We start from the raw sequence: 13440 nt of genomic DNA, 5'->3' as shown, positions 1-13440 counted from the left end.
ACTTATAGTCGTTTATTAGTCACAAATTTGCGACAAAACAGTTTAGTCGCTAAATTAGTCGCTAAATGGGATTATGTAATGATGGGTTCAATCCATTTGGGATATCTCGTCACCATTCATTATGACCAGTAATATTGACGCCATATAATCTACCCCCTGGTATGTGCATGGATACTGAGTACTTGTTTCTTACAATTCTGAATTCTGGTGCAAACCATCGGCGAGCTAGTCTTGATGTCTTTCTCCAACCTCTTATTGATGAGTTAAAAGAGTTGTGGTTTATTTGAGTCGATGCATACGATGTGTCCTTGGGCCAAAATTTCAACCTAACATCTAGTACTGATTAGATGATCCCTACTCCAATCTTCAAGCTTAACAGCTTGCTTGCTAACTTTCTCAGCAGGCTCCAACTCTTTGTCATACCCAGCAGTAATGTCTCCATGAAGCTCTATGATTGGATTATCATCAGAAACAACCTCCATGGAAAATGTCTGACCATCAATAGTGGGAACCCTTCTCAGCTTGTCCATCTCAAAGTTCATAACCAAATCTTCTACATTCAAGGCTATGTGTCCCTTCTTCACATCTATGATTGCACCAGCTGTAGCCAAGAAAGAGCGTCCTAACATGAGAGGATCATTAGGCTCTTGGTCATATTTCAACACCACAAAGTCAGTGGGAATCATGCAATCTTGATTGGAATATCCTCTAAGACAGCTTCAGGAATCCTTCTGGATCGATCAGCTAAGATAAGAGAGATCTTAGTTGGCTTGAAATACGTCATCCCAAGTCTTACACCAACAGAATGTGGCATCAAGTTGATACTAGAGCCAAGATAACAAAGAGAGTGAGGAAACCTTCCTGTGGAGATAGAGCAATCTAACACAAAACTTCCAGGATCTGGTAACTTCTCTGCAATCCTACTCTGAATCACTGCACTTACTTCCTTAGAGACAACCACCTCCTGCTTCTTATCCTTCTTCCTCTGTGAAGTTATATATATCTTTGTATAAATATGTCTAGCTATTGGTGAATTGTACTACTAAAGTTTTCTTAAGTTAAAAGGCAAAAAAGGTTTCAAATTTTCTGGCTCTGAAACACAATGGATTCCGTCCAAAACCATTTAGAGAGAATTTCGTTGCTAGAGGAACCACTGTGGATATCTAATTCTCTGAGTGCAAGCACCAAATTCCTCGATATGAGCGAATACCGACGCCAGTTTTGCAGTGAGTCGGCGAGGTGGTTCCCGATGCCTCCGATGGAGGCTGGCGTTAGCACTGTAGCGTCCAAAACCTCGCGTGAAGTTATGACCACTCCTTTACCTTTGATAAGAATGTTCATGAACACGGTACTTATTATACTTTGAGGGAAAATTTTAAGGAAGTTACATTTTGATACTACTTAGGCTCAAATAATCACTAACCTCTTGTTGTTGTCATGGTGTTAGGAATACTGGAAAGATCTTTTCCCTTCCATCGTAGTTAATGCTTCAGTGGTGGTCTCTGGTGGGAGACAGCTTTCTCCAAAGATCAATCAAGACACAAAATTAGCAGATATAGAGGTATGGATGCAGCACATAAAACAAGTAATCGTACCTTTTTACTAATAGAGAAATCCATGCTTCTTATAAAACCTATTAATTTGACTTGCAGATACAAGCTCAGTTGCAAATTCTCACTCCTTTGGTTGGATTGAGAGAAACAATATTCAAGAGGACTTGTTATCGCCTGAAAGACCGACGAGGATGGCTATTGGTGGATCTTCCCATTTATGAGATGCACATCAATGATTCAAGCCGCTGCCAGCTTCCTTTCGTTCGGAGCTTACTTGTGTGTCCTTCATCAAGAACTCTTGGGTTCTCAAAGGTGATATGGGTCGAAATGTTTCAATATCAGTCTAATGAAGTCCACCCTTTGTACTGTCAAACTCTTTGGTCCCAACGTTGGTTATGTACACTCTCCAGAGAATGTCTGCGTCTACACAGTTATGATCAGTATTTCTCACCTCTGGGCCTCTCTGTTCCTGACGAAGGAGGTATCAGCTCTAATAGTTTTTTTTTTTTTTTTCCTCTTTACTACTTACTAATTTCCTTCGTTCCTTTATATTAACTCTAATCTAATCTACTATGGGTGATTTGTAAATTCAGTGGCAACTCTAAAGCGCCTCGTCATCCTTGCAAAGGAGATGACAACACGCTTCTACTCCGGCATTGCGTGTGCAACTCCACGCTTCGTACCAATTGATGATGATGCTCATGAATGCATGTCCTTTGCCATGGATACTAACTACTGGGTTGCCGCCAAGTCCACCAAGTTCGGCATGATGCAACATCAGAAGCTACTGGAATTGGTCCTGTCAACAGATCGTTTGGTTGGTGAGAAGCTTTTGCAGATCCCCTCTTACTATGAGAAGAATTGCATCTCTCTCCACCGCCACACGGAGCATGGAGATAAACGAATGGTGCGTGATACCAGTTTCGACGAATCCGGAGGTGTTGTGGTGACCGCTCAAATGGATTCAGAATCGCTCAACAATGAAGACGATGTTTCCTCCGTTATCACCTCTGCTTTTGGACTCAGCATCCACCCGGATTACGATGGCTCCATCCTCACGCTTAGTTATGTGCAACCTCCCTCTTCCTCCTCCGAGGGCCATTGGAAGAAGGAAATTTCCAACAAGATTTGCAACATCATTCAAGATATTGCTCTGACCTTTGAGTCTTATTCGCTGACTCTCCCTCTTACCTCGTTTACTTAGTTATTACTTCTCTGAACTTTCAACTTTTTACTCCAAACTAGTTCGACTTTTTAAGGTTATCTTATATACACTAGCCAGTAGCAGCTACTTCCAGTTGTTTAAGTGAAAAAATCTATTTGTAACGGACATGTGGAACAGAATAATCTGGATTTACCACCCCCGTTACGCAGCAAGTTCCCACAGGTAGGACAAAACTCCATCTTCACCTATCAATTCTCTGTAAAAGTCTCCTAAAAATCAATTTTCTGTAAAAGAAATATCCCAAAAATCATTCACAAATCTACAATCAATCTGTACAGCACCAGAAACTGTTGAAGCATATATAAGTGAATCTTCACCAATGGAGACACCAGGTGCAATTTCACTAGACAAAATAACAGAAGACGCTGCAATATCTGAAACCGTAGTTGCAGACGCTGCAATATCTGAAACCGTAGTTGCAGGGATGGAACATAAGTGTCTTCGACCTACAATTTCTGAAGCATCTCCGCTTAAGTGATCCAATACCTCACTTGATGTTCCAGAACGCAAAAACTGCAAATCATCTGACACAAGATGATACTAAGGGATTAGAAAAGTAACCATGTACAATCGAAAATTTTGTTTTAGTTAGCTAGTCTTGGAACAGTACAAACATACAGGTGCAGTAGCTGTACATCTTTTGCCTCCCGAGACTGTTAACCAGAAGTTCACCCAAAGGTCTGGTTCGCAGCCAATCATGGCTTGAAGGAACCCAAGCAGCCACCAAATCTTCATACAAACTCATCTGTAAAGTCAGAAACCATTCCATAACCCCAAAATTTCTGTAAGAAGCCAATGTATGTTCATGAACAAGGTCATTCTTTATCAACGAACTGCCTAAATATGAGAAAGTGACCTCCTTTTTACTGCCTAGAAGCTCAGAGATCATGGGTTGGCACGAGCATCCAATGCTCTGCCACTTGCAGATATTATCCCAGTGTCAAGAAGCGTCCGTCCATCATGTAAGATTGCATCTTTCTTGAAAAGCTCCTCTACTGTAGGTTACTGCAGAAGATCATCAACTAAACTGACAATACAAGCCTTCAGGACGGGACTCAGATTTGGATGTGACAATGACACCATGGTTGGAAGCAATATCAAGAGTGATAGGCACAGAAACAATGGAAGCTGCGCCTTCAGGGAGAGTCATTTTAAATGCATCAAAACAAGGGAGGACATCTCCAGTCATAATGAATAAACCACCTTCACAAGTTAAAAAGTTCAGATCAGTCTCCAGACACCCCTTAAAAATAGGTAATAAGTATCACACGACGAAACACACTCTTGTCTGATTTATGTAGCTTAAACGGCAAGCTGCAGAATGGACAACGAGAACATTTCAATATGTCACTAGCAGACTGCAATAAAGTAGGGAAATTCACCTTCATCTCTGAAAGTCTGTCTGTCTTGATGAAGCTATTGCTGTTAGGGGTGGATCCCACCCCAACAAAGAGGCCAGCCCCAGGAAAAAGCCCACAAATATCCCTTTCAAGAGAAAGGGGTATTATGGTATTTTTCCTGGACGAACCGACACGATTTCCTATAAATATAGGCGTACGGCCTCTTAAAAAGGGATCGGAGAAAAAGCAGGAGAATTGGTACAGCAAGTACAAGGATCCAGCTCATCCAAGCAAAAGTCAACGGTTTCAAGCTTATAGCTCGTAGAATCGACGAGATATCAGCTCGTCTATTATCCTCGTCCATCTTTATAATCCGTTTAAGTCGTGTTGTAACCCGTCCTTTTGTGTCTCGGCACCAATATAATAAAGGAGATCTTCGACCCTCTTAACCGAACTAAAACGATACTAATTGTGACCAAAAGGGACATCAACAATTTGGCGCGCCAGGTAGGGGGAGCCAAGTCGAATTTCTCTAAAGAATTGAAGAACGGACCTACACCGACTAGACGAGATGACAGTAACTGAGAAGGAAAGGAGAAAAGAAGCAAGCTCATCGGGGGGAACGACCACCCCGTCAACGAATCAAATGGAGCAGACAGTCCTTCCCACGCCGGACGCTCCGAGAAAGGTCGTGACGGTGGAAAGCCTAGAGACTTTCGTCATAGCTACAAACTTGACGACCCCTCCGACCGAAGAGCCACCATTGGCGCCAACACAACTTTCTTTGCTCAACAACCAGCCCGTCTCCAACATAGACGAGCTATTCCGCGGAATCTTAGCACGCCTCGACCAGCAAGAAGAGCGAACTAACAGCCGGCTAGATGCGCTAACTGCGGCACAGTTTAACTCGCAAGATGAAATCAATCATCTCCACAACGCTCGGCTCAACCCAATGAACTTCACCTCGGCAAGAACAACGCCAGGGTCGTATGTCCAGACTAGCGGATTAGAACGTAACCCTATCCAGCGTCCTGCTGAGCGAAGTAACGAACTGGCAGATCGAACGAAGGATGCCGAGCTAATAGAAATTAAAGAACAAATGAAAGAAATGGCCGCGATGATCCAGAAAGCAACGGATAAGGCACCCGAAGTCGGACTCATGCTCGAAGCAACACAGCAAACTCCATTCTCTCGACGACTCGCTACAACAGCGGTCAAACGAGCGGTTAAGCCAAGGTTGGGCCACTACGATGGAACGGTCGATCCACGAGATTTCTTACTCACCTTCGGCGTGGCCCTCGGCCCATTACAGTTCAGCCCGGCGGAATACGACGCTGGAGCTTGTCAAGTTTTCGCCGAGCATTTAACGGGAACCGCCTTGAGCTGGTTCTCAAGGCTACCACCAGGGTCAATCAACAGTATCAGGGAGCTGATAACTGAGTTTTTGAAGCAGTTTTCTGTTTTGATTGAGGACAAGAATTCCCACGCCGACTTATATGCCTTAACTCAGCACAAGGGGGAATCGCTTCGGTCCTTTATCGGACGATTCAAGGAGATTTACGTCAACATCTCAATCCCGGATGCGGCCGCAATCGTTGCACTCCGAAACGCGCTATGGTATGAATCTCGATTCAAGGAAGAACTATCTTTGACACATGTCGAGACCGTAGCCGAGGCATTACTCCGAGCTGCAAAACACATTGGGCTCGAGGAGGAGAAGGCTATCAACGCCAAGAAGCATTCCTCAGAGGCGAGTGCAATAACCAAACAGCCTATAGCCGCAGCTCCAAAGGTCGATTACGTCAAACCGCGACAGCACTTCACCAAGACCAAGATCGAACTCGCCGAACCTTTGCGATCGGCGAAAACAAGTATATCCGGAAAGAAGGAGGTGAAAATAGTGCAACCTCGTATTGAGACTACCATCAGAGTACCACCCACTCGACTGACGAATGTCATTACCTCCAGAAGGTTTTGATGGAGCGATATAAGAAAGGAAAGATAGTCGTCGAGCCCGACAGAAGCAAGACAACCCGACCTGGACGAAACGACGCCAAGCGCGCTGAAAATATCGCTCGAAAGTTCATCAAGATTCAAAGATACTAGCCGACCAAAGTGAAGACGAGATGGAAATTCCAAACCTACTCGCTGAACGACGCGAAGACAGCGGTCACGAAAAACGACCGCATACAGATCGTAAGCCTGATCAACGTCCCCCGACTATAAGACGAATCAACATGATAATGGGCGGGCTAGCCGGATGCAACGATTCGGTCAGAGCAATCAGAGATTATACTAAGAAAGCCGAGATGACAAAGTCTTGGCCGTCGCGGTTCGAGGCTGAAAGCATGCCAATCACCTTTGACGGGAAAGATCTGGAAGGTTTGGATTTACCGCATAACGACCCGTTGGTCGTCGAGCTCTTGATCGGCGAAAGCGAGGTGACGAGAATATTGATCGACACCGGAAGCTCGGTCAACGTCATCTTCAGAGACGTCTTGGCACAAATGGAGATCGGCGAACAGGACATTATGCCGGAATGTCACTCTTTGACGGGCTTCGACGGGGATCACCTTTTGTCCGTCGGCACAATCACTTTGCCAATCTTCGTCGGGGGGATAGCCAGGTACTTCCGGTTCGCGGTTATCGATAAGCCGACAATCTACAACGTCATCCTCGGCACCCCATGGATCCACAAGATGAAAGCCGTTCCATCGACGTATCATCAGTGTGTTAAATTCCCAACTTCAAAAGGGGTGTATACGTTGCGCGGCAACCAGCAAACTGCACGAGCCTGCTTCCTGATCGAGCATAAGCTTCGTACCGGAAAGAAATTATAGCAATCAAAGCAACGAGTCGGCGACAGTAGCACGTCACCGACAGATGGAAAGCCGACTGCCGTCCAACAGGGCGTCGCCGCGGTCGAGGAGGTGAGCCTAGACGACAACGACAAGAAACGATGCGTAAATATCGGCACAGAAATAACGTCCTCCATGCGAAACGAGTTGATACTATTCCTCAAAACCAACATCTCAACGTTCGCATGGAGCGTGACTGATATGAAAGGAATCGACCCAAGCGTCACGACCCACAAGCTCAATGCCGACCCAACGCATAAGCCGGTCAAACAGAAACGGCGCAAGCTAGGTCCTGAACGGTCGTAAGCAGTGAACGACGAAGTTGACAAACTCCTCGGCGCCGGGTCAATCGTAGAAGTAAAATATCCAGAGTGGCTAGCTAATCCGGTGGTCGTCAACAAGAAGAATGGAGAGTGGCGAATTTGTGTCGATTTTACCGATCTTAATAAGGCTTGCCCAAAGGATAGTTTCCCATTGCCAAGGATCGATCAGCTTGTCGAAGCAACTGCAGGCAACGAGCTGTTAACCTTTATGGACGCATTCTCTGGTTACAACCAGATTCTCATGCACAAAGACGACCAGGAAAAAACATCATTTATCACAGATAGAGGGACGTACTGCTACAAGGTCATGCCTTTCGGCCTGAAAAATGCAGGAGCGACATATCAACGGCTAGTCAATAAGATGTTTGCCGAGCAACTCGGCCGGACTATGGAGGTCTATATCGACGATATGCTCGTCAAATCACAGCACGCAAAAGATCATATTACCCATCTGCGACAATGCTTCGACACCCTCAACAAGTATGGGATGAAGCTTAACCCGGCCAAATGCACATTTGCAGTCAAGTCCGGCGAGTTCCTTGGGTACCTGGTAACCAGACAAGGCATCGAGGCGAACCCAAAGCAAATTAAGGCGATCATTGATCTACCACAACCAAAGAACGCCAGAGAAGTACAACGATTAACTGGACGGATCGCTGCTCTAAACCGTTTTATATCCAGATCAACCGACAAGTGTCTACCATTTTATCAGCTTCTCAAAACGAAGGGCAAGTTCGAATGGACCGAAGCCTGTCACAGCGCGTTCAACGAGCTAAAGAACTATTTATCGACCCCACCAATCTTAGCAAAGCCGGAATTCGGCGAAATCTTATTTCTTTATATTGCGGTCTCAGAGTCGGCTGTCAGCGGTGTACTCGTCAAGGACGAGCGAGGAGAGCAACGACCCATCTTTTATATAAGCAAATCACTCGACGACGCGGAAACTCGTTACCCGACAATCGAGAAGGTTGCCCTAGCAGTCGTCACGTCCGCAAGAAAGCTCCGACTGATTTCCAGTCGCACACTGTCGCTGTCTTGTCCAACCAACCTTTACGATCTATACTGCACAGCCCAAACCAGTCGGGCCGACTAACGAAATGGGCAGTCGAGCTTAGTGAGTACGACATTGAGTATCGAACTCGTCCAGCCGCTAAGTCCCAAGTACTCGCTGACTTTCTGATTTAGCTACCGCTTGGGGAAGCCGAACCAACACCCACTGACCCATCAGATGATCGGTGGACCCTGCACGTGGACGGAGCATCCTCTCATCTCGGGTCAGGGATAGGGATTCGACTAACTTCGCCAACCGGAGAAATTTTGGAGCAATCCTTCCGTCTCCGATTCCAAGCAACCAACAACGTCGCCGAGTATGAAGCACTTATAGCCGGGCTTAAGCTCGCTAACAGAATGCAGATCAAGCGGATACGAGCTTTTTGTGATTCTCAGCTCGTCGCTAACCAGTTCAGTGGCGAGTACGACACCAAAAGTGAACCCATGGCCGCCTACCTTGACGTCGTTAAGATTTTGTCAAAACGTTTTGATGAATTCGAGCTCATCAAAATCCCCAGAGGAGACAATGCTCCGGCCGATGCTTTGGCAGCACTCGCTTCGACATCGGATCCCGATCTTCGACGAATCATCCCGGTAGAAAGCATCAATACGCCGAGCATAAGTGAGACGCATGCCGAGACTTGTCTCGCACTCCACCAGCCCAACGAAATCAGGACCACTTATCGAACGATGAGGTCAAACCGAGGATGCGAACCTGCATCTGGCAGCGACACGACAGATTGGCGAGTCGAAATCCGAGCATACTTAGCCGACGGCGACGTACCAACAGACAAATGGGCTAGACGAAGACTAAAGGCCAAGGCAGCCCACTACACCTTGATGAAGGACCATTTGCTTCGATGGACGGGATCAGGAGCCCTTTTGCTTTGCACACACGGCGACGATACTGAACGAGTCATGATGGAGACACACGAAGGAGCTGGGGGAAACCACTCAGGTGGCCGCGCCTTGGCACTACGAATCAAGAAGCACGGTCATTATTGGCCGACGATGATCTCTGATTGCGAGAAGTTTGTCGCCAAATGTGAGAAATGCCAGCGACACGCCCCAGTTATTCACCAGCCGACTGAACTCCTGCGAGCCAGAGCAGCTCCTTACTCTTTCATGCGCTGGGCGATGGACAATATTGGCCCGCTACCGACTTCCAGACAAAAGCGATACATACTCGTCCTCACCGACTATTTCACCAAATGGGTCGAGGCCGAATCTTATGCAAACATCAGAGCCAGGGATGTCCAACTCTTCGTCTGGAAATACGTAATCTGCCGCCACGGTCTCCCGTACGAGATAGTAACTGACAACGGATCGCAATTTATTTCACTGCAATTCGAGAATTTCTGCGCAAGATGGCGAATCAGACTAAGCAAGTCGACGCCGAGGTATCCACAAGGCAACGGCCAAGCCGAAGCTACAAACAAAACCATACTTGATGGCCTCAAGAAAAGACTAGACGCCAAGAAGGGTGCCTGGGCCGACGAGCTTGACGGAGTACTTTGGTCCTACCGAACAACCCCAAGGACATCCACTAACCAAACCCCATTCTCCTTAGCTTATGGGATGGAAGCAATGGCACCAGCTGAGGTCGGCAGTTCGAGCCTCAGACGAACAATGCTCGTTCATAATACCGCGCTCAACAGTCAGATGCTCTTAGATAGACTCGACGAGTTAGAAGAAGAACGAGACAAAGCACTCCTACGAATTCAGAACTATCAACTCGCCGCGGCCAAGTACTATAACAAGAAAGTCCACAATCGGCATTTCGACGAAGGGGATCTTGTCCTCCGTAAAGTCTTCGAAAATACCGCCGAACCAGACGCCGGAAAAATGGGGGCCAATTGGGAAGGTCCATATCTAGTATCCAAGGTCGTTCACCCCGGCGTGTACGAGCTCCTAACAATGGGTGGCGATCCAGTACCGAGGTCTTGGAATTCGATGCATCTCAAACGCTACTACTACTAAAAAAAAAAAAAAGCGAGCTCGACTACATCCAGCTCGTCCCCTTTTATAGTTCGAATAAGCATGTAAATGTGAACTACGACCGGCTTGATCCCTCCTGATCGGAGGGTACGTAGGCAGTCCCGTTTTACGAGACAGAGCCGCCAATAATATAAAATTTCTTTTTCACAAGAATGAGTCGTCGTTTGTAAGTTATTTCGGTCGTTATCCTGGCCCGGTAACGACCCGACGTTCCGACGTATCAAATTAAGCCGAGTCGCAACTCGCACAAAAAGGATAAGCCGACTATTAACGGTCGCCCCTGGTTATTTTAAGCCGAGTCGCAACTCGCACAAAAAGGGTAAGCCAACTGCTAACGGTCGCCCCCAGTTACATAAGCCGAGTCCTAACTCGCATAAAAGAGATAAGCCGACCATCAAAAGTCGCACTTTCGAAAATGTAGCATTTCCAAAAGTAGCATGAAATATAACTTTATTGAAAACAGGGGATGCAACAGTTTGACACGGGCGCCGACCCCATTACGGCACAAACAAAAAACAACCAACCCACCAATCACCGTCTGCCAATAGCAGCACGAGTCCTTCACATCCTTCAGCAGCTTCATCGGAACAGCAATGCCTCGTCCAACCATATCCTCGAGATACGCGCAGATCCCGTTGACGCGATTACTCTCGCTAAAGTTGTGACTTGTGCTCTCCAACTGCGCCACATAACGACGAAGCACGTCGATACGATCACGACAGGCCTCGATCTCTTCCCGATCTTCAAATGGCCTCCGACCAAGGGTATCAAGGTCGCCCTGCTCAAGCGTGGGAACCACCATTTCCGCACAAAGATCTTTGCGCCGGGTACGCTCATCCACCAAACGATCCCATCGCCATTTCGGGAAGAAAAGCCCTTCGTCGATCAACGGTTCAAGACATTCCACGACCCCATCAACACGACAGAAGTCGTAGTAGCGTTCGAACGAACGACGGGTGGCAATGATGTAGGCCCTTAGCCGCTGAATGCGTGCATTATAATAGTCGAGTTCCGACTGAATCACCTCGTCGGATCTAACGCCGAGCTCTGCCCGTGCCCTGCGCAACCATGCTGATCTCGTCGTCACCGGCATCAGAATAACTTCCTACTCCCTGCAAAAAAAAAAAAAAAGAAAGAACAACAAACAACAAAGACAGGACTGATCTAAGGAAAATACAAAGGCTACTTATAGAACAAAGGGCACAAGTCCCAACAGGCGTAAGTTTCAAAAAGAAAATGCATTTAATGACACCAATAAGCAACGTTTCGAAAAACAAGGCATTAAATGGAACCCGCAATTAATGCCCCGAGGGTACGAATAAAGTTTTTAAGGGAGCCGACCCCTATACACGGCGCATTAAAATGCGTGGGAGCCGACCCCAAAACGCGGCAAAAGAAAGATAGTACGAGGGAGCCGACCCCTCAACACGGCGACAACAGCACAATCACAAAACTAAGCCAACAACCGGAGATTCGCGCCCAGGAGCTGAGGGACGAGGTGATCCTTCGACAGGACAGACCGAAACTTGCTCCTCCGTTCCTTCAGCAGGATGGTTAGCAACTTGCACCTCAACTCCGTCAGAAGGACGATCGTCGACCTGCTCCTGCTCGTCCTGTTCATGCTCGTCCTGCTCTTCACCACCGATTTCCCCACTCTCCGACCCGTTGTTTCCCTCCTCATCATTAAAAACCTCGGTATTCCCGCTGGTTGGGGAGGCGCTCCAAGTCGGGATTGGGGGAAGAGGCCCGACAAAAACCTGAGACAGGTCAAAGTCAGCCTCAGTGATATCTGGCAGATCAAACTCTTCAACCTCGCCCTTCAGTTGATTCATTGCGGCCTCAACCTGGTCCTTAATCTCCTCATCAAGTAAAGAAATTCGACCCTCGGCGACGAGCGTTTCAAGCATCTGAACGTTACCAACAGCTTGGTTGTACTCAAGGAACTTCTCCCGCGACGCTTCAACCGCTTCGGCGCGGCTTTTGTGCTTCGACAATAGCTTCCGCATGCGACCGGCCACTTCGTGAAAAGCATTGATTCGCTCGTGGTACCCATACTCATCACGCCGATCCCTGAGCCTACTTGTCTCCGAGCTAAGGGTGAGCTTCAGACCGTTACAGGTAGCTTCGGACTCCTCAAGCTTCGCCGTAAGAGAATCCCACTCTTTGATCAGCCCACTCCGGTGATGTTCGAGCTTGGCCACAAGGTCGCTTAATCTCTGGTTTGACCGAACCGCCTCCCCCAATTGAGCCTCGAGACGCTCAATCCTCTCATTTGACGCCCCCGAACGTTCCAGGTCCCGAACACGGCGTTCATAGCGGGAGGCCATGCGGTTAATACGCGCGATAAACTATCAAATAAAAGGGAGTGAGAACCATTTTAAAAAAAAAGAAGGAAGAAAAAAAAGAGTAACTACGTAAAAGGAGGATTCAAAGTGTGTTGGTTTAGGTAACGGACCTCAAAAGATGCTTGAGCGACCTCGGTGACAGCATCGGCCTCTTTCATCCTCTCAACAGAAGGAAGACGACCATCGCCAAAGTGGATCTTCCAGAACAACTCGGCGCAAGACTGCGAGTCATCCGGGAAAGGACGGGCCCCAGATGAATGAGTAAAGTCCCAGCTAAAGTCGACCGGCTTTGATTTCCTTACTGGGGCAGGCAGCTCTTGTTCGGGACCATCCTTCCTCTTCTGCGAACTTTTGGGAGGATCGGCAATGCGACCAGAAGTCCCGTCCGTCTTCCTCCTCAAGAGCGTCTCCTCGGGACCAGTATGGCGGTTAGGAGGAGGAGATCTTTGACGCATCCTCGAAGGATCGTCCACAGCTTGACGAGAGGAAGGAAGAGTCCTTTTGGACGAATCGGTAGCAGGGGGATCAGAACCTCGACGAGCATCCTGACGGGGAGCCGACCGAGACGACGGTTCCGGAGCTCGACGATAACGAGCAGATGCGTTAGGGACGTTCATGTTCATCTTTCCCATTGTCCTGGCTAAAATAAAACAAAAAAAAGGAAGATGGGGACGATATCAAAACAGAGCTCACAACACATATATACGGGCTAAAAAAAAAAAAAAAAAAAAAAAAAAAAAAAAAAACC

General features: G+C 47.3%; 2 protein-coding genes across 2 annotated transcripts in view; one reads left to right on the top strand and one right to left on the bottom strand.

Annotated features, from left to right (window-relative positions):
• LOC109129169 (homeobox-leucine zipper protein ANTHOCYANINLESS 2-like) lies at window positions 1103-2757 on the top strand. Its single transcript, XM_019236823.1, has 4 exons — window positions 1103-1348; window positions 1448-1561; window positions 1653-2034; window positions 2147-2757. The coding sequence occupies exons 1-4, from the start codon at window positions 1103-1105 to the stop codon at window positions 2755-2757; spliced, it is 1353 nt and encodes a 450-aa protein (XP_019092368.1).
• LOC109129199 (bifunctional fucokinase/fucose pyrophosphorylase-like) overlaps window positions 2982-13440 on the bottom strand; it is a 13265-nt gene continuing 2806 nt past the window's right edge. Inside the window, exons 3-6 of the mRNA XM_019236915.1 lie at window positions 4161-4201; window positions 3635-3981; window positions 3397-3523; window positions 2982-3302 (exon numbers count right to left, since the gene is read on the bottom strand). Of these exons, the coding sequence (XP_019092460.1) occupies window positions 2995-3302; window positions 3397-3523; window positions 3635-3667 (468 nt within the window). The 5' untranslated portion in view covers window positions 3668-3981; window positions 4161-4201 and the 3' untranslated portion in view covers window positions 2982-2994. The remainder of the gene's footprint in view (window positions 3303-3396; window positions 3524-3634; window positions 3982-4160; window positions 4202-13440) is intronic.

Source organism: Camelina sativa, chromosome 15 (assembly GCF_000633955.1).
Source record: "Camelina sativa cultivar DH55 chromosome 15, Cs, whole genome shotgun sequence".
NCBI lineage: Eukaryota > Viridiplantae > Streptophyta > Magnoliopsida > Brassicales > Brassicaceae > Camelina > Camelina sativa.
Note: the sequence above shows the minus strand (reverse complement) of the source record. Positions and strands in the feature narration are given on the sequence as shown.